The sequence below is a fragment of the Polypterus senegalus genome, chromosome 7 (genome assembly GCF_016835505.1).
Source record: "Polypterus senegalus isolate Bchr_013 chromosome 7, ASM1683550v1, whole genome shotgun sequence".
In the NCBI taxonomy this organism is placed as follows: Eukaryota; Metazoa; Chordata; class Cladistia; order Polypteriformes; family Polypteridae; genus Polypterus; species Polypterus senegalus.
Window position 1 is genome coordinate 85,852,958 of NC_053160.1, and position 22,285 is coordinate 85,875,242.

Sequence of the window (22,285 nt, forward strand, 5' to 3'; positions counted from 1 at the left end):
TGTTTCTTTTTTTAAGCTTTCAGTTCTCCTTTTCTATGTGCTGCCAGAGGATGTAACACACAATGTCATTGCCAGTGATTTCTTTCTTTATGTGAACAGTTGAATAAAATGAGTGTTATAATTGTAATGGTCATTGTTTATTGTGGTGTTTGATACTTAGTATCACATGTAGGCATTGAGTGTCTACACGTAAGAAGTTCCTTTGTTTATTTATACTCTGTCCCAATACCTCATTGAGATACTTTATCAGGATTTCTAAATTGCTAAATTCCACATACATTTTATTTAAGTCAATTAACTTCTTATATGTAAAGATCTTTCCATTTAACTCATATTACTATATTTATGACCAGTCTTTGGATTCTGTCCAGGGTGGTATTCCACAAAGCAGAGTTGTTAAATCAACACTAAGCTGAAACTTGAAAAAGCTTTCTTTTATAATCTAGGCTTATTTGGTTCCTCGAAGGTGAAATGTTTCTAGTTTTTTTATATTTTATTAAAACCAAATAACATTCCATAACAAGTCAAATTTAACAAAACTGGTTTGAAACAAATCAACCCCCCCCCCATGAGAAGGAGAGTAGCACTTCAATAATAGTAAAAATATGTAAATAAATAAATAAAGATAGAATAGAAAAAGACGGGAGAGAATCCACTTCCTCAATTTTAAATGCTTATTCTAAAATGTTATTTATCAGATCCTGCCAGGTTTTGAAAAAAAAATTTTTTCAGATCCTCTAAGAGAGAATTTGATTTTTTGCAATTTTAGGTAATATGTAACATTAGTTATCCACTGACTTAAAAGAGGTGAGTTAGGATTCTTCCAGCTGAGCAAGATAAGTCTATGTGCCAATATGTAGTAAAGGAAATTACAATTTGTCTGAGAGGCATTTAAAATGTTTTGTCCAAAATGATGTTAATTTGCTCCATGCCCAAAACATATGGCCCAGTGAGGCTGGAGCTTGATTGCAACGTTCGCAGGTTGGATCTTGCCCGGGAAACATTTTGGAAAATTTTGAACGAGTAAGATGTGCTTGATATATAATTTTAAGTTGAATAATTGTATGCTTTGCACATATGGAGCTCGAGTGAATTCTGTGCATTGCTACCTTCCATTCCTTTTGTAAGATGTTGAGTGAGAGATCCTTTTCCCACTGTACTCTGGCATCTTTGAAAGGGAGGGACTTGAAAATGTTTTTATACATTACAGAAATGCTGTTTGAGTCCTCAAGACTGATCAAAATTTCTTTCGATATAGAGGTAGGTGGGAGGTGAGGTAAATTGGGTAGGTTTTGTTTAACAAAGTTTCTGATTTGAAGGTAGTGAAAGAAGTACTACTGCAGGATTTTATTTCTATTGTGGACCAAACCTGTGTCTGCTCACCTATTTGTGTCAATGTCCATGTTTTTATAGCTTGTATATGTGATGCCAAGTAATAAAATGAAAAGTCATGAAAAGCCATGCCACCTTCTTTGTAGGGTTGCCTTTATGAAACGTGAAATGTTTTGAATTCAAATAAATGAGGTTATGGTTGAATCTAATTTCTTAAAAAAATGATTTATTGATGTATATTGGAATGTTTTGAAAAAGAAAAAGAAGCTTAGGAAGGATAATCATCTTGACAATGTTAATTCTTCCAGCTAAAGTGAAATGAGGGGTAGATCATCCATGCAAGTCCTGCTTAATTTTTTCCATGCAGATAGCAAATTTTTTTTTGCAAACAGCAGTGGTAACAAGAGACATCCTTGTCTAGTACCCTGTTCTAGTTTTAAGTAGTCTGAATTAATGTTGTTAATACAGACTGAAGCTTTTGGACAAGTATACAGCAGTTTGATCCATGCCCAGATGTTCGGGCCAAACACAAATTTCTCCAATATGGTAAAAAAAATAGTTCCATTCAACAATATCAAATGCTTATTCTGTTAAACAGTAGCCCTGGATAAGTATAGTAAGTCCTAATGCAAGGGTGTGATGTTTAAAAAAACAAACGAGGTGCACATACATACATACATATACCTATATACATATACGCATGTAATTGTAATTAAAACATTAAACATAAACAAAAAATGACCGAGAAGTAAATATGATATATAATAATGGTACCAGTATCATTGCAGGCAAATCAAACAGCCAATATGATCTTCTTTGTCATGCCTGAACAGAATGCGACCAACGATCATATTTCAAAAAAGCTGTTTCTACTTCCTCCGTAGAAGTAAAAATGTATAGCTTGCCTTGAATGTCCACTTTCAGTTTGGCAAGATACAAGAGGCTGTATCTGATCTTGACTTTCCGTAAGCGCTGTTTAATGTTGTAAAATGTGGCGATGTTTAGCTGCTGTTGAGGGTGAGAAGTCTGGGAAAATATGAATGTGGTTATTTCTAAATATAATGTCTTGTTTCTGTCTGAGAAGTAACATTATATGAAGCTTAAACTGTAAATTTTCAAAACACACGATAAGAGTTCTAGATTTAGAGGGATTGGGATACGTTAAGCTGCTGCTATCTCGTTGTCTGATTTGAAGCCCTCTCCAATTATTTTAAAGAATATTTTAGCTACAAATTTCACTGGGTTTGGACTTTCACAATTCTCAGGGAGACCTTCGATTCTAATTTTATTCCTTCTGCATCCATCTTCAGTGCAGCAAGTACCGTACCTTGAACTTGGACTTGATGCCTGTCTTGGTTTGGATGGAGCTTTGACTGTCTTTTCCGTATTTTTCTGAATCTTCTTTCTGCCAGTCATGTTAATATATGCTTGGATATACTGTAATTGAGCCTCCTCGGGTTTAGTCAATACAGGATATCTTGGGATGATAAAAAAAGAGAAAGAAATAACACAGCTACTAATGGAGTTCCGCTTCAGATGTCCATCCCCCGTACCGGACGAAATCAACCCCGAAATGTTCCTAGTTAACACAAGATGGGCTTAGGCAGTCCATGAATATGTATGTATGCTCTCATGATATTTAATATTTAATGGTTGAGAACATCTGTCATGGCTCAAAAAATTTTTATTGTACATGTACTAATTTGTGAATGTCACACTTCAAACACTTAGTCATGTATTCATTAACAGTATTAAATGCAAGTGAAACTTCAAGAACAAACTTTAGAATCGCTAGAATATATACTGTATTTATATGTAAAAATACATGTCAAAAAAGAAGCTGTAGCTTCTGCTATTGGTATAGCCTAGAGTTGTAGGGCCAGACATTATTTTCAAATTAGAATACAGGTCTGGGGACAACCCACTAAAAATTGTGTAATGAATAGTGGTGAAATCCTGTTTAGTTTTGAAACGTGCAGTGTGCTTTCTGCACATGTGACACACATTTATATGTCAAACAATGTTTTTTTTAGGAGTCTTTTCGACTGTAGATGGTTCACTGTTAACAGAAACTTGCCTTATATCGGACCAGGCAAATGAGAGCACTTCTGATTGTTGCAGTTCAAAATTACCGCCACTACTTTGAATACAGAAATCATGAGTTGTTGGATTGGTTTAGAAATGTGACATGTAGCAAGTCGTCTAATTTTTCTTATAAAGTTTTAAGCAAAATTCATTAATGGTTGTCTCCAAACGTATATATTTTACATCTGGCTTCAACAAGACTAGGTGGGGCCCAACTTTAAATGTCACTCCTACTGAAGAATTTCCTGTAATCAGAATGATTGATTGCACAGTGCAACTGGCCATATGCAGTATGTCATGGGATTTACCTGTGCAGCGATGCTATGTAATGATTTGTATTTTACACAGTTTGCCTCTAATGATCTTGGCAGTGCTGTTATTAGGACACTAGTAATAATAGATATTGATTAGTCAGTCAGTCATTTTCCAACCTGCTATATCCTAAAGGGTCATGGGGTTCACAAACTAGGGACAATTTAGGATTGCCAATGCACCTAACCTGCATGTCTTTGGACTGTGGGAGGGAGGACCCGGGAAGCGAACCCAGGTCTCCTTACTGCGAGGCAGCAGTGCTACCACTGCGTCACCATGTCACCCTAGATATTGATTATTTTAAGAATAATAAAGAGGTCAGATGTAATTAATTAATGAGGTATGAAGTAGAATCTATTTAAGTTACTCTTTTTATTATTATACAGTATGCATATAAATATTGTCATGAAATCAAAAATGACATTGTTTTTGAAGTGTGGCATTTTTTCTTTATATATTATATTACTATAATACTATACTATATATACTATATTACTGCATATAAACATCTACCCAAAGTTAACAAGTTTGCTGAGTTAAAATAGGTACTTTCTACGATTCTCAATTTTAACTTTTTTGAACATGTCTAAATAAATTTTTTGTGACTATATCTTCTCTATTTGCCTCCTGTTAACAAAAAACAATGGGGAGGAATAGTTTAATACCTTATACACAGAGGTGGGTAGAGTAGTCAAAAATTGTACTCAAGTAAGAGTAGCGTTACTTCAAAATAATATTACTCAAGTAGAAGTAAAACGTAGTCATCCAAAAAATTACTCAAGTAAGAGTAAAAAAGTATTTGGTGAAAAGACTACTCAAGTACTGAGTAACTGTTTGATCATAATAAATTATTTAATTTTTAGAAACGTTGTAATACGACAGACAAAAATATAAAATAATGTGCAAATTCCGCTATTTCCAAATAATAAAAAAATGAGTAAAAATAAGTAATATCTTTACAAAATAAAGATGCACAAATAACACAAAGTTCCAAATCTCAGTTTTTCACAACAAAGCTTTTGAAGCCAGTACCTGCAGTAGGTAACATGTATGTTTGAACAGTGCAAACTACTTACAGTGACAAGATATACTGTACAATGACAGTATAATACTGCATATTCATTTGCCCTCCAAATAGCACAGCTTATAGAAAATAACATTAGAAGAAGGCACCTTGTGCGCATGTACAAGAAGTCTCACTTTACCTTGACTGTCTGTGCATGTTTGGTTAAAATGTGCATGTTCTTCACTCAGTAAAGTGATGGTTAAGCTTCAACAGGAGTTGGCTCTCATTTTTCATGTACAAGTAGAACCTTGGTTTGTGAGTGTTTTGCAATATGAGCTAAAGTTTTTAATAAATTTTGACTTGATAAACGAGTGAGGTCTTGCAATATAAGTAGTCCATATATGTTTTGTCGGTCGAGCGTCACATGATCACAACTGAGCTGATGGTTCTTCTCTCTCTCGCTGCAGGATTATGGGCAATCGTCAGTCGGCGTGCCTCACTCATATAGTCAACATCTGTATGAGTGTATACTGTTTACTATAGCATTGTGACCACGTGTGTGCTGTGACGTATGAGTCCCCATCTTGCACCCCAAAACATAAAGCTGAGTCTCAATACTTTAACGACACCATCTTTATTCAGCTCTGTTATTTATTGTAGCGGGATCTGCCACTCTCCTATACACAGACGCAGCAGTCAGGCAGGGTCATGCCCAGGTTAGTGGCCAAGTAATATTGTACCCTGCGCATTTATAATGTTCCTTGTTCCTTGTATCACCCATCAACGGCAGGTGCTTATAGCATGACCGCGATCATTTCGGATTCGCTTTTACGCCTAACTGCTACAGCACTGGGTGCATGCATTCCTTCGGGATGCTCTTTTCGTGTGTCGTCCCGTTGGGTGAAATCACACGAATTTAGAAACTCACTCACACCAGCCATGATTCTTTTCAAAGGTAAAGTGCAGGTTAATTTGTTTTATATATTTTTACTTTACATTTTGTATTAATCATTTTTATATGAATAGTTTTGGGTTGTGGAACGAATCATCTGAGTTTCCGTTATTTCTTATGGTTAAATTCGCTTTGATATATGAGTGTTTTGGATTGCGAGCACATTTCCGGAACGAATTATGCTTGCAAACCGTGGTTCCACTTGTATTCTTTCTTTACCTGTCCGCTGTCTGTGAGGAGATTGTGCAGCTATACCGCCACAGTTTGTGTGTGGTCATGTGACTGCATGGCTGCGTCTGATTTATGAAATGGAGCCATGTGATTATTGTTGCTACGTCTGATTGGTGAAACGGAGTCTTGTGATTATTATTGCTATGTCTGATTGGTGAAACAGTCATGCAGTAGATCCACTGGCGGCTTCTCTCTGGCAAAGCATATCTAATGGGAAAAAAGTAACGATTCGAGTGTTGCCCAATGTAGTGGAGTAAGAGTTTTTTCTTCACAAATGTACTCAAGTAAAAAGTATGGTGCAGTAAAACTACTCTTAGAAATACAATTTTTTAAAAAAAAGTTATTCAAGTAAATTTAACGGAGTAAATGTAACTCGCTACTACCCACCTCTCCTTATACATGATATATTTTTAATTCTTGCCATTTTAATTGACAGTTTTAATGTTTTACTGTTTTCTAACAAAAATATTTTAATTTGAACAATAGTGTAACGAAGACTACCAACATTAGATAAGATTAAAATATCCTGCTGGTGACAAATTACATATTCATTCTTGGTATTTTCAATACATAGTTTAGCTTTTAATGTTTTATCATATTTCATATATAAGATGAAATTAAATTATAATATCACTCAGAATGCCTCAACATTAGATATGCTTAAAAACAAGCTAGAGATTTTGTTTCGCATTGAATGGGAGTTTCTTGAACTAGTTCTCTCGTTTTTTTCTGTTGTATTTTAACACCTGTGTGGACTTCAACTTCTGTGTAACTTATTAATAGATATAGCATGTCCTAGTTTGCTGTTTTCCTGGAGTGGGGTTATGAAGGTTCTCATGTCAAATGTGGTATGTAATTTTACATTTAAATTTTGCTCCTTAAATATTATGTTGATTATTTCCATAACTTTTGAGTTTGAGAATGTTATGTTAATTTACATGTAATAAAATAATGTAAACATTTCTTACAGATTGCAGCCTCTTATGGAAATGTTGTGTGTGTTTTTGAGCCTGTCCAGATAGTAAATCAGAGGAATAAGCACACTTCAGTAAGTAAAAGTGCTTTCATTTCTTCTGTTTGTTGACAAAATGAGTTTGATTTTTAAATGAGCAGGACAGTAGTTATTATTGCAGCCTCACAGATAAACAGACCTGATTTCAGATAAAGACTATGTTCTGTTTTCTGTCAAGTTTATTCTCCCTGGATGTGGAATTTCTGCAGTTGCTCTGGTTTTCTCATGCACCAAAAATGTGTATTTTAGATTAATTGCTGGTACTAAATTAATCCTGTGCAGTTGAGTCTAGGGGTGTATGTACATGCATTCCTAATAATTGATTGGTGCCCTTTTCAGGTTTGGTGTACCTTTTCACCAAGATAGGTTTAACTTCTCTGCGACTCTTTGCTTTATGGAGAAATTTGAAGCATTCAATATTTAGGCCTTCTTTTTATTCCATTAACACTTCAGTATTCTAATGTTGTTTAATGTTTTGGTAAATACTAACATGTATGTATTCAGAATGAACTCATGTTTGTAATAAGTAGATTAATTTTTTTTCTTCTTTCAGAAATGTAACTACCAGTGGCAGAAAAGTGGTCAGTTTGTTTTGCAGTCCATAGCACATAATCTAACCTGGGATCCTACAGGTAATTGCCTATATTATGTTCATTTTAATTATCTTAGTAGATTTATATTTTAAGAGTTTGATTAAGGGCACTTTATATGATGTATCCAGTAATGCCTTAATTATGCCTTGCAGCTGCAGAAGTTGCACTGAACATAGTGAAAGCCTCTGATACAGAAACTATGGACTGTATTTTTAAATTACTAAGTACTAACATACTTTCTTGAAGAGTTTTATTACAAGCTTAATTCTTAATACTGTTAATAAGAATAGGAGAGCTATTTAGCAAACAACTTAGATTTTTAACCAGAAAATGCAGCTATTGTCAGTTTAACACTAGAATCCCTGAAGCCTCGAAAAAAGTTGTAATCCTGTGCCACCTTCAGTTCCTTCACACCTCCTCATCAGCGTCTTTGCCTTGCAAATGTGTTAATCGGCACTAGCAGCAGGCAGCCTGCTCACTCATCCCCCCCAACCAACACAGCTGAAGTCAACTCGAACAATGATGGTTATCTGTATTGTTATTTGGGGTACCTACATTTCATGTGTGTTCCGTGTCTACAACGATCTGGTAAATGTAGAATGGCAAGAAATGTTGAACACATAACTAAAACAGAAAAAGTTTCATCTTGCTGTAATAATGACAAACTTCTGATATGAAGTATATAATGTGTGAAGATTGAAGTCCAAATATCAAATAAACACTTTCACAAAAGGTATAACAAAACGCGCCTTTATTCATGAATATACCCAAAGAAAAAAAAAAAAAATCATTCAATTTATATGTTGCTGTCAATGAATAAAAACCCAAGCCCAAATGTCTGTTTGGCTGGTGCAGAGGTAAGAACTGCTGTCTTGTAATGAAGAGGTTGTGAGTTTGAGTCCGGGTTATTCCTTTTTTGAGTAGTGAGCTTCTGTTATATAATAAAAACATAATTTTTTTCAGTCTGTTACCATCTGTAAAGATATCGCTGACAGGATATAAGCAGACGCACAAATGCTGGTGAATCATTTCTTCTTGGTATCTTGTTGTCACTTGAATTTTTTTAATCAGTTTTATTCTTAAATAAAAGCACACTTTGGTTTTCTTCACGTACCCCAAATGTATGTGTTAAGGTAATTTTTGAATCTAAATTGGTCCAGTGTGTGTTATTGTGCGGGTGTGAAATAATATATAAATGTGCAGTGATAGACAGGAGACATTTTTCTTCATGGGTTTGGTTGCTACTTTCTGCCTAATGCTCCCTGGATATGATGTGGTTTCCAGAAACGTTGCTCACTGAATTACTAGGTAAGAGAAACTAAATTAATGAGTACAGTTTATTGTTACTATTTTTTTTTTATTTAATTGCAGATATCTACTTCTTAGGTCTAAGCCAGACCCTTATTTTCTGATTGTAATAGTATAACCGCAAAAAATATAACATCCATTAAAAATAATTTGCTGTAAACATAATTTGGCTGTTTTCATTTTTTTTTGTTTTTGTTATACAGTTACTGTTATGACCATAGTATTTAATCTATGATTTATTTGGTGTACAGGAACACGTCTTCTGACTGGTTCAACGTGTATACAACTCTGGTCCAATGTTAAACCAAAAGGAGGTTTTGAAGAAAAATCTGAAGAGGACATGAGCATAGGTTGTAGCATTGGTGACTGGAAATGTATTTGGCATAGCAAGTAAGGCACTTATTTAATGTGTTTTTAAACTGTCATTCTTAAAAGAGTAATTTTAGGTTATTCAAAAATGTCTGTTAAAATGCTTATTTTCTTGTTTTTATATGTAGTTTGTCAAAAAAAACTGCAATGTGGATATGCTGTCAATATACAGTAGAGTCTCGATTATCGGACATAAGCGGCCTGGCAGAACGTCAGATGAGCGAAAATGTTGGATAATGGGAGGTGTAAAGAAAAAGCCTATAAACGTCAACTAGGGCTGGGCGATATGACAAAAAAAAAAATCTAGGTTTTTTCATAAAGTTTGACCGATTCACGATTTCGATTTCGATTTTTTTTATTGTGTAACTAGTCAACTTAAAACATTACAACAACATGACTTAAGTAGCATTCTCTTTATAAGTAACTTGAAAAACCATCTGGTTAAGGAACATTGTATTTTTAATGGCCATGCCATACATAAATTGGTCAACAAGGTGTAAATAAATGTAAAACAAATTCACAAGTTAAATATCTTTGCAGAAGATTTGAATGAAATATGAAAGTAAATATTGTGCAATTTGAATTAAACATTAAATACTTCTGAATATATAGTAAGAAAATAACCATTTTAACCAATGTAAACATTACATCAGTCAACTCAAAAAGTTATGCAAATTTTCAACAGTAAACAAAAAACAAACAAAAAAAAAAAAACAACACTTTGTAGACCATCGTGCAAACATAAAGCATGTTGTTGATAAGTCACATGTAGATGTTCTTTACAGGTTTCTTGAGAGGAAGACCAGTCTGTCTACTGTTTCAGGCTTTAGAGGTGCTCTATGACAGGTTATAATGTTCCCACCTGCACTGAACACCCTCTCAGAAGGGGCACTGGTTGCGGGAATACAGAGGTATTTTTTTGCAAGTTTGCTGAGCCTGGGAAAGATTGTCTCATTAGCCTTCCACCAGTGAAGTGGGTCTGTGTCTGAATCTACATCAGGAGACATCAAATAGGCTGTCAGCTCGGCTTTGACTTTGTCTTCTTCTGATTGAATGACAGGTTGTGATGCTGGTGCCGTTTTCTTAAAAAGCTTGCCAAGGTTTTCTTCCTCTTAGCCCCAGCCTCTGTTCTCTGTTCTTCCTGCTCCACGTCCTGAGTCATCTGAACTGTTGTCTCAAGATTTTTGTCTGGCAACAAAGATATCAGCTCTTTAACAACTTTTTGCTTGATTCCCTCCAACTTGTAATGTTCGATGTAAGTTGTACGGAACCTGGGATCCATCAGAGAAGCTATGTTGAGGAGTTCATCTGTGACAGGGTCGCTGTATTTGAAGTTGAGGTACTGCAGTATGGTGCTTTTGATGCGTTTTGTTAAATCTGTGTCATCGCCTTGTGCTCAGAGAATGCTACTGTTAAAGAGATGGAGCACTGGTTTGAGGTAATGAGACACTCACATATGCTTCACCTGACAATGCATCAGTGAACTCTTGCAGAGGGCTTACAGCTTTATTTATGGATTCCATGACATCGATGTCTTGCCACGTTGGAACAAGCTGCCGAGTTTTTTTATCAGAGCCAAGAACCCGAGCTATGGCTTTCTCCTGTTCTAAAACCCTCTCGATCATCTTTTGTCTTGAACTCCACCTGGTGGGGGTCTCCGTAATGAGTTGATGAGAAGGTAGGCTGAGCTCAGCCTGTGCAGATGCAAGATCTCTTCTCTTTTTCCAGCTGAAGGAAAACACACTTACAACCTTCTTGCACACTGCAACTGCACGGTCAACTCTGTGGTCTTTCACACCATGTTCTGTTAAAACAAAGCAAAAAAAAAAAAAGATTTGAAATAGCAGTTCATTGTACTTTGACAGAAATATTGTAAAGAGCTTTCTCCTTCATAACTGCAGAATATGAATCTATAACCAACAAACTCATGTTAAGTGATTAGCACTGTTATTACAAAAGCAAAACAATAATAATCATCATCATCATTTCAGCTATTAATGAAATAACATCTGAATAACTGCGATTTTAATGCTTGAATTATTAATCATACTTACCAATGGCATTGTGAAGACGATGTCCAAAGCACTGAAGATGGGTCCAGTCGTTCATCTTCATTGCTTTGATCATGTTCGTTCCACTGTCAGTGGTCATGCACACCTGTCGATCCTCCACAAGCTTCCAAGACGCCAGCGCATCTTTAAGCCCATGACCAATTATTTCCCCAGTATGATCGTCAGGAAAATAACATGTCTGAAGGCAAAAACTTCGCAGTTTTCATTCTGCGTCAACATAATGGGCTGTAAGGCTCATGTAAGGCTGAAGAGTACGACTACTCCACAGGTCAGTCGTCGTAGAAAAAAAAGATGCCCTTTCAAGCTGCTCCGCTACTTTTTCACGTGTTTCAGTGTACATTCGGGGAATAGCTACGTCTTTGAAATATTTGCGGCTCGGCAACTTGTATCTTGGATCAGCAGTGTGTAGCATTTTTATGAACCCTGGCTTTTCGATGGTGTATATGGGAACCATGTCCTTAGCGATATGAAACGCCACAGCATCTGTCATTTCTTTCCATCGGGGCGCCTTTTTGTCGTATGGAACGGAATTGGAAAATGATACCGCTAATGATATCTGGCGTTTTGCAACTTTAGGTGGACCTTTTGCACTTGGACTTGGCTTGTTTTCATCTCTTAACTTTGAGCATTCTTCCCATTCAGCTTGGTGCCTTTGTCGCAAATGTTGGAATAAATTAGTGGTGCTGCCACTGCCGGTTGAAACTGACTTTCTGCATATTTTGCATTTGATAAAAGTTTGTTCGACGTATGAACTCTCAAATCCGAACCATTTCCAAACCACAGAGGAAATGTTACTACCTTTCTTTGGCACAAGGTCATCCTGACGTGAAGAGCCGTCCATCTCTATGATATTATTTCTGTAGCCTATTACGTTCCTTCATAGAGCACTGTACTCACAGGTGAGAGGTTAATTAGGCGCCATCATGTGTTCGAGTCGGACAAGCCTCTTAATTATTCTGCCATAGGTGCAATTACAATGTATCTAATTTTTTATTAAAAAATCGCGACACCTCGATTTAATAAAAAAATAAATCGTCTTAAAACGTAAATTCGAATTAATCGAAAAAATCGCCCAGCCCTACGTCAAACTATGTTATAATTTTACACATTATGAACCTTGGTTCACGAACGCCTCTGGACTCGTACAAATCGGGTTATGACCAAAAAGTTTGCCAAACTTTTGCATATGTTTATGACCACACACTAGGTACAGTAATCCTTCCTCGATCACGTGGGTTGCTTTCCAGAACCCCCCGCGATAGATGAAAATCCGCGAAGTAGAAACCATATGTTTGTATGGTTATTTTTATATATTTTAAGACCTTATAAACTCTCCCACACTGTTAACATTATTAGAGCCCTCTAGACATGAAATAACACCCTTTAGTCAAAAGTTTAAACTGTGCTCCATGACAAGACAGAGATGACAGTTCTTTCTCACAATTAAAAGAATGCAAACATATCTTCTCTTCAAAGGAGCGGCGTCAGGGAATGTCAGAGAGAGAGAGCGAGATAAAAGCAAACAATCAAAAAATCAATACGTGCTTTTAAGTATGCCGAAGCACCACGATAAAGCGGCATTTTGTAGAGGAGCATCTGTATCCTCTAGGCAAACAGCCTCTGTGCAAACAGCCCCTCTGCTCACACCCCCTCCGTCAGGCGCAGAGAATGTCAGAGAGGGTGAGAGAGAGAGAAAAGCAAACAATCAAGCACCACGCGAGAAGCAGAACTTATATCATTGAGGAGTTTTAGTTAATATGTAATACATGCTCTGATTGGGTAGCTTCTAAGCCATCCGCCAATAGCGTCCCTTGTATGACATCAACTGGGTAAACAAACTGAGGAAGCATGTACTATAAATTAAAAGACACATTGTCCGCAGAAATCCGCGAACCAGCGAAAAATCCGTGATATATATTAACATATGCTTAAATTTAAAATCCGCGATGGAGTGAAGCCGCGAAAGTCGAAGCGCGATATAGCAAAGGATTACTGTATACGAACCAGCCAGTTTCCCTTTCGGTTTGTGCGCGCCGATGATTTCCGCATGTGTTCCCTATGCATTCCCGGTGCAGCGAGAGAGAGAGCGCGAGAGAGAGACACATGTGCGCGAGAAAGAGACATACACACACACGTACACGTGAGCGAGAGAGACACAGGTGCGTGCACACACATGCACACGACAGAGAAGGCTGGCCACATAATCCACTGTAATCATGTTTAACAACAAAACAGAAAAATTTAACTGAAAAAATTAACTTAGCAACTAAAAATAGACTATGCTCATGCTCTTGTTGCTGGTTGTTGCAGGGGGACGTCGGATAATACAGAATGTTGGATAAGCGAGAGACTACTGTATAAATCTTACGATCAGAGGAACAGTACAGCACAACTTTGCTTATTTCCTTCAGACATTTACATTTCTTGTTTGTTTTTTTTTTTTTTCTCTATTTCAATCCTAAATTCAGACCACTCTGTTGATATGAGTGTCAGTTGAATGTGGTCACACTAAAAGTGAAGCAACAACCTAAAGATTTTACTGAATAAACACATTTCATGTAGGGGCCAAGGTATATAAATTTAAGTTGTTAGTAGAGAGAAATTAAGACAAGTTCATGAACTAAATGGTAGTTACATTACTGGTGTCAATTTGCATAAACCTCGTATCAGTGAAGAAAAAACAAAATGGAGAAAACAATTGTACTTAGTGCCTACATGTCAGAGGTGGTTTAAAGCAGCGGCAGTAATACACACTTAAGTCATTTTAACCTAAAGCATGTTGCTCAGTACACCTCACAGAGTGATGTACAACTACCTCTCTGTGACATTCTGAACGTGTATATAAATATAGCAATTCTATTGAACTGGGATGCCAGGACCTTTGTGTCACAGAAGACTTAACTTAGCACATGCATTAGGTATCCTTTTGGCAGAAACGACTATTTAACCTCTTTTTTTCACGCTACTTGCATTCTCTATTAATAGACTGTATACTTTTTCAGTATGCAGTGACTGCATTTCATTCAAGATCTTCTATGCCTTTCTCCTATATTCATTTATTATCTGTTTTGTGCATTTCATTGTGTGTTTCGTTATAAAATGTGTTCACTTTAAAGAATGAAATATGACCTAAATTGCCTGTTAAAGTAAAACGTCTCTACATTTACAGTTATGCAAGTGTTAAGAAATTACAGTCTTATGCATGGTGTAAAGATTAGTGTGTTCATGTGTGTGCCAAAGTGTAGTTAGAAGAATGGATGCTGTTGAAAAATTGAGACTGAACATCACTGCAGTGAAGATTCCCGAGGATTTTGTTTAATGCCAGGGATAGCACAGAACACTATAGGAAGCACTCTGACGTTGGAGAATTAGGGTTTTAGTATTTATACCATATACAGCACAGGAATCTTATTCTTTCTGTTAATATAACGACCAATCAATAAAAAGCAAGCTCACATCACTAAATGAGCTTAACTTATTTAGGAAAAATACAGAAGTTATCTAAGGTTCAAATGCTCCTTGAGTCACAAGATAAAATGTACAAAACTGATAATTCTTCATATGCACACATGATGGTAAATTGAACCCTTTACAGATTAGAATACATTTATAGCCAAGAATCTCAAAAGACATTAAATTTTGTTTCTAGACTTTTATAGCATATAAATGACATAGAAATTATATGACTTTCAACAATAAACATTGCCCGCTATTGCATAATACAAGATAGAAAAACAAAATGTGTTTCTTTGTTTAACCCTTAAAATGAGGAAGCCCAATTAACTCAACTGTTAAAGAACAGTTATTGCTACATAAAACTTACATACTTGACTAATATTAAATACCATAAAAAAGAAACCATAAAAACCCCAAAGCAGGATTTCCTAAAATAAAATAAATAAAAAGTTTAACAGGAGATACAAAATCAAAGAAAGAAATTAACAAATTAATGAGGTGCACAAAATGATGCCTTCAAAAGGCAACCCAAAAGTGAAAACTATCCAACTTTGTAATTCAAACCAACATGAAAAGTCCAAGCAGTGATAAATACACAAAAAGCACAAGATCACAATATTTTAATCAGCGTGGAAAGTCCAAACAGAAATCAATACCAAAAAAAAAAAGATAAGCTGAAAAACACCTGCAGGAGCTAATGCATCAGCTCTCACAGAAGAGATTTCTAACCTTCAAATAGGCCAACAAAGGTAACCAAACTATGCTTAAGCTTTAGGAGGTTCTGCCTCTTGGGCTGTACATAAAAAATGCAGGAAAAATAGTTTATACTGTCATAATAAAAAGATGAAAATAAAATTACTGAATATTTGGAAAACCAAAAAACACTTAACTAAAATCAGTTATACACAAGAAAAAGAAATTAACAGAATAAATTTAACATATATACACAAAAAAAAACACCAAAATAAATAAACTCCCATGGCTTATCTGTGTAATAGAAGGCGCGGTGCAGGTTGAATGCAGAAAAATAAGTCAAGTTCAGCAACGTTGATCAAAACAAACCTTGAGTGGTCCTCCAAAAGTTTGAAAACATTTTGGACTCTTTAAAAATAATAATATATTTATTTCTATTTAAAAGACTTCTTGATGAAAGTAAAATATTAGTACTATCTGATGAGAAACAAACTATCCCAACTGTGTAAGGCGTAACTTAATAAAAAAAAATGGTGACCTGATAGTTTGTTTTTTTATTTTATTTTTTCTTCCTGGCTTGGAGTCGTATGATGAATGCAGCTTCAGTGCAGGAAGGCGCACAGACAATTACGAGACTGGATTTTCCTCTCCACCACTGCCTATATGAAGAGTGTATCATTCTGTGCCAGGAAGCCTACAGGTGCTGGTCATAAAATTAGAATATCATGACAAAGTTGATTTATTTCAGTAATTCCATTCAAAAAGTGAAACTTGTATATTATATTCATTCATTACATACAGACTGATGTATTTCAAATGTTTATTTCTTTTAATTTTGATGATTATAACTGACAACTAATGAAAGTCCCAAATTCAGTATCTCAGAAAATTAGAATATTGTGAAAAGGTTCAATATTGAAGACACCTGGTGCCACACTCTAATCAGCTAATTAACTCAAAACACCTGCAAAAGCCTTTAAATGGTCTCTCAGTCTAGTTCTGTAGGCTACACAATCATGGGGAAGAATGCTGACTTGAAAGTTGTCCAAAAGACGACCATTGACACCTTGCACAAGGAGGGCAAGACACAAAAGGTCATTGCTAAAGAGGCTGGCTGTTCACAGAGCTCTGTTTCCAAGCACATTAATAGAGAGGCGAAGGGAAGGACAAGATGTGGTAGAAAAAAGTGTACAAGCAATAGGGATAACCGCACGCTGGAGAGGATTGTGAAACAAAACCCATTCAAAACTATGGGGGAGATTCACAAAGAGTGGACTGCAGCTGGAGTCAGTGCTTCAAGAACCACCACGCACAGACGTATGCAAGACATGGGTTTCAGCTGTCGCATTCCTGTGTCAAGCCACTCTTGAACGAGAGACAGCGTCAGAAGCGTCTCGCCTGGGCTAAATACAAAACTGCTGCTGAGTGGTCCAAAGTTATATTCTCTAATGGAAGTAAATTTTGCATTTCCTTTGGAAATCGAGGTCCCAGATTGTGGAGGAAGAGAGGAGAGGCACAGAATCCACATTGCTTGAGGTCCAGTGTAACATTTCCACAGTCAGTGATAGTTTGGGGTGCCATGTCATCTGCTGGTGTTGGTCCATTGTGTTTCCTGAGGTCCAAGGTCAACGCAGCTGTCTACTAGGAAGTTTTAGGGCACTTAATGCTTCCTGCTGCTGACAAATTTTATGGAAATGCAGATTTCATTTACCAACAGGACCTGGCACCTGCACACAATGCCAAAGCTACCAGTACCTGGTTTAAGGACCATGGTATCCCTGTTCTTGATTGGCCAGCAAACTCGCCTGACCTTAACCCCATAGAAAATCTATGGGGTATTGTGAAGAGGAAGATGCAATACGCCAGACCCAACAATTCAGAAGAGCTGAAGGCCACCATCAGAGCAACATGGGCTCTCATAACACCTGAGCAGTGCCACAGACTGATCGACTCCATGCCACGCCGCATTGCTGCAGTAATCCAGGCCAAAGGAGCCCCAACTAAATATTGAGTGTTCTACATGCTCATACTTTTCATGTTCATACCTTCCAGTTGGCCAACATTTCTAAAAATCCTTTTTTTGCATTGGTCTTAATTTATATTCTAATTTTGCGAGATACTGAATTTGGGACTTTCATTACTTGTCAGTTATAATCATCAAAATTAAAAGAAATAAACATTTGAAATACATCAGTCTGTGTGTAATGAATGAATCTAATATACAAGTTTCACTTTTTGAATGGAATTACTGAAATAAATCAACATTATCATGATATTCTAATTTTATGACCGGCACTTGTATGTTACCCCTGAAGTGACTGGCTGAATGGCTGTGCACCTTTCTTTAGGGTGCTGTGCAGCACTTTTGAACTGCCATGCATCTGTTGTCATGCCTCTCACTCCCATAGCAGTTTGATAGTGCCATGCAGTAGAGCATCCAAAAGATTACCAGAACCCCCCCAAAAAATCATTGTCCATTTGTGGCTATTTAAATGGGAGCCCTCCTGCTCCATTGTTCATTAATTTGTGCAATTGATTTATCTTTATAGGAGACAGATACTCCCTCCCCCAAAATGTGTGTAATGTTTTTTGCCGCTCATAATTCTAAGGAGGAATGAAGAAAAAATTGGTCGTGAATTGAAAGTGCCAACTCATCTGTTCACATCCACTCATCAGCTGAAAAAAAATAAATTAAAAGGAACATTAATAATAATAATTCTTTACATTTATGTAACACTTTTGTCACTATTCAGAGCCCTTTTTACATAGTGGGGAGCCACTTCAACCACAACTTACGTGTAGCACCCACCTGGATGGTGCAATGGCAGCCATTTGTTTGTGCCAGTACACTCACCACACATTAACTATTAGCTGGTGAAAGTGTAAGAGAGAGATCCAGTTAGAGACAGGTGATGATTAAGGGGCCAGAATGACTAGGCCATGGTGGTCAATTTAGCCAGGACATCGGGGTACACCCTGCTCATTACGAAGGATGCTTAGGGATCTTTTATGACTACAGAGAGTCAGGACCTTGCTTTTACGTCTCATCCGAAGGACAATGCAATTTTACAGCACAATGTGTCAGTCAGTGCAGTGGAGCATTGAGATGCATATTCAGACAACAGAACAAGTACCCCATATTAGCCTTGCCAACACCTGGCTGGGCCCAGACATGCTTGGCTTCAGGTGGATAACCTTGCTGACAGTGCTGCTGCAAATACATGACAAACAAAAGGCATACAATCTTTGTGGCCTGTAGCAGTTGATTTAGGCAATTTATTAACCCTATTTTCCTGTTCATGGCCACAACTCTGTTGTCCATAAATTGGTGAATAACTGTATATGGTTTTGAGCTTTCATTAAATAATATGCTGTAGGTATTTAATAGAAAACATTCAAATGCTGAGCGGTATACAGGCATCAAGTTATTTTCATGTTCTGTTCCTGCAGAAATTTTTAAACCAATTTTGTGTGCAAGTTAGAACTTTAATTGAAAATGTTCATTATGGGAAAAATTAGCTAAACTGCATTATGATTTATTAGTTACTTTACAGAAAAACGTTTGGAACTCATAAACCCTTTAAACTTCGCTCCACTGTTTGTGACCCACCAGTGATACTGAACAATAATTCAAAAATGTTTTTAAAAATCTGAATAAAATTCATGTTCTTATTAGTATAATTAATGTACAGTGTTATGTCAGTAAAATCCTATATTGCATACCCCAATGACATGTTGCAGTGTTATTCTTCCTTTTGTCAAAGATGGCAGAATTGCTGTATCACAGTAACTCCATTATCTCTTGACTTAACATCTGCACTTCATATCAGGCTATGGGCCTTTAATAATGGAAATGTATGCTATGCATAATATTTGAAAACCGTATAATAAATGAAAAAAAATCCTTTTTTTTTCTACTGCTTAAAAACAGTAAAATTACACTTTACTTGTAGATATTATATAACCGTTTTTTCTGGATGTCTCTGGGACATTATCTTGACACTTTATTGTGTTTGGAAACTTATTTAACACCTATGGAAATAAAGTTCAAATTAAATTTTTAGGTGAAAAATGTTTCTAAATTTTACTGCTGCAACATACAATACTGTGCAAACATTTTAAGCAGGTATGAAAAAATAATGTAAAGTAAGAATGTTTTCACAAATATAAATTCTAATTGTTTATTTTTATCAATTTACAAAATGTAAAGTGAGCTAACAAAACAAAAATCTACATCCAATCATTATCAAGCTTTTGTTGAATCTCATTTATTATGCTAGAGCTGCAGAACTTTGGTAATTTTGGGAAAACGCAGCTACACTAACCTTTGCCTTCAAATCATCATCAATTCTTATAATTACACTTGCACAAAGTAAGGGATTTTGTAGGGTTATAGTCAGGTGTATGATTAACCCATTATACCAAACAGGTGCTAATAATCATCATTTTCATATGTAGCCTGAAACAAAGTCATTAACCAAAAGAAAAACAGCTGTGTAGAAGGCTGAAAACTGGGTGAGGAAAAGCCAAACTCTGCTACAAAGGTGAGGTTGTGGAAGACAGTTTCATGTCATCGGTCATACACTTAGCACAGCAACAAGACCCAAGATATTTCTACTGCATGAGCAAGGTCCCTCTCAGGCAAGGATTTCAAAGCAGCCTACAGTTTCAAGATGTGCTGTTTAAGCTATTTTGCTGCAGATGAGATACTTCGTGCTTACTTCCCTTCGAAATCGGAAAATGTTCAGCAGAGCCATCAGCACAGAACTGGCAGAAACATGTGGAACCCAGGTACACTCATCTACTGTTTGGAGAAGTCTAGTCAGTGGAGGTCTTTGTAGAAGAATTGCGGCTAAAAAGCCATACCTCAGACATGGAAAGAAGGCCAAGTGACTCAACAATACATGGAAACATAAGAACTGGGGTGTCGAAAAATGGCAGCAGGTGCTCTGGACTGGTGAATCAAAATTTTAAATATTTGGCTGTAGCATGAGGCAGTTTGTTCACCAAAGGCGTGGAGAGTGGTACAATAATGAGGGTCTGCAGGCAACAATGAAGCATTGCAGGTTCCTTGCAAGTTTGAGGCTGTATTTCAGCAAATGGAGTTGGGGATTTTGTCAGGATTAATGATGTCCTCAGTGCTGAGAAATACAAGCAGATACTTATCCATCATGCAATAACATCAGGGAGGGGTCTGATTTTCCCCAAATCTATTCTGTAACAGGACAACTATCCCACACATACAGCCAATGTCATTACAAACTATCTTCAGCATAAAGAAGGACAAGGAGTCCTGGAATTGATGGTATGGCCCTCAAAGAGCCCTGATCTCAATATCATCAAGTGTACCTGGGATTACATGAAGAGACAAAAGGATTCAAGACAGCCTACGTCTACAGAAGATCTGTGGTTAGCTCTCCAAGATGTTTGGAACAACCTATCTTCCGAGTTCCTTCAAAAACTGTGTGCAAGTGTACCTAGAAGAATTGAGCTGTTTTGAAGGCAAAGGGTGGTCACACCAAATATTAATTTAATTTAGATTTCCCTTCTGTTCATTCACTTTGAATTGTTAATTGATATAAATAAGGTATTCACATTTTTATTTGTGTAAACAATCTTAGTTCACAGCATTTTTTCACAACTGCTTAAAACTTTCACACAGTAATTCTGCAGATTTCTGGTCTTGTCAGTTGTGAGAGGTGGGCATTGTACAGCTGGCAGCGGTGTTATTTTGCTTTTTTATCTATCTGAGATATCCTGTATTTAGTCAACCCAAGAGGATTTAATTACATGTCTATTAAAAGCATGAGGAAGAGACCAAGGGGTCAGAAAGAGAAGTAAAAGGAAGCTAAAGGTACTTTATAGTCTAAACCAGCCTCAAATTCATGTTACGGCCTGCTGCATACTGAGCTGGAAGAGACGGGCAAAGGAATGGATCATCCAGGACCTCACGTGGCAGCATCTGCTCCAGCTGACAGAGAATGTGAATACAAAACTGCGAGTGAGGTGGGCAGTGAAAATTCACTGATCTTAGACAAGATATTGGAAACAAGTGTGGCCTCAACTACCAGCCCCCTATTACTCCTTGCGAGTCAACAAAATCAACTATAAAAGAATACATAACATCACTTTCGGCGCACACTGAAGATCGAAACAAGTTATAAGAGTGGAAGATGATGATTGCTGTAATTGGGGTGGGGTGGAGGGGGAGTTTGAATAAATGATATGAAGGAGGATATACACAAGAGAACAGACAGAATTGACATTAGAATTGACAACAGAACAAGCTGCTTCAGGAAATTAAAGGAGGTACGTTTAAGCAGTAAATTTGATGTACACTATAAAAAAAATCAATTTAAGCAAAATTGAGAATAAAACGAGTTCTTGGCAAACACCTGGCAGAAGTTAATCAAATGCTCATGACTCGTATTGAAGAAGTTCTATTGAAGAACAATCGATATTCGCTGTTGACAAAAAAAAACTGCTGTAAAATCTGAATGTAAAGTGTTCTGTGACATTTTAGTTGGGTTGGAAGATAGATTTAGACGGCACAACATCAGAACTGAAGGTCTCTCACAAAATCGTGAAAGCCCAAACTCAATTAAGTACATAGCTGAACTGTTTTCTAAAATAACTGGAGAAGATCTTTAAATTTGATTCTGTGGTGTCTGCAGCCTATCGCATATGTACTGTAGTTCGAATACTTCAAAACTGAGAAACCTGATTGTTCAATTGAGCAAACTACGGGTAAAAGAAAATTAGATGTTGATTCTTAGACAGAAAGAGGAGATTATATTTGAAAATAATCACATTTGTATTTTCCCAGATTTCTCCCCTTCAACAGCTGCTAAACGAGCTGCATTC

At 36.6% G+C, this 22,285-nt stretch overlaps 1 protein-coding gene across 9 annotated transcripts in view; it reads left to right on the top strand.

Moving 5' to 3' along the window:
• The window catches only part of LOC120532692 (dmX-like protein 1), a 315,909-nt gene that overhangs the window by 72,026 nt on the left and 221,598 nt on the right, over window positions 1-22,285 (top strand). For all 9 annotated transcript variants that reach the window (XM_039758971.1, XM_039758979.1, XM_039758975.1 and 6 more), the window contains 3 exons: window positions 6,889-6,966; window positions 7,484-7,562; window positions 9,083-9,221. In XM_039758971.1, coding sequence (XP_039614905.1) covers window positions 6,889-6,966; window positions 7,484-7,562; window positions 9,083-9,221 — 296 coding nt within the window. The remainder of the gene's footprint in view (window positions 1-6,888; window positions 6,967-7,483; window positions 7,563-9,082; window positions 9,222-22,285) is intronic.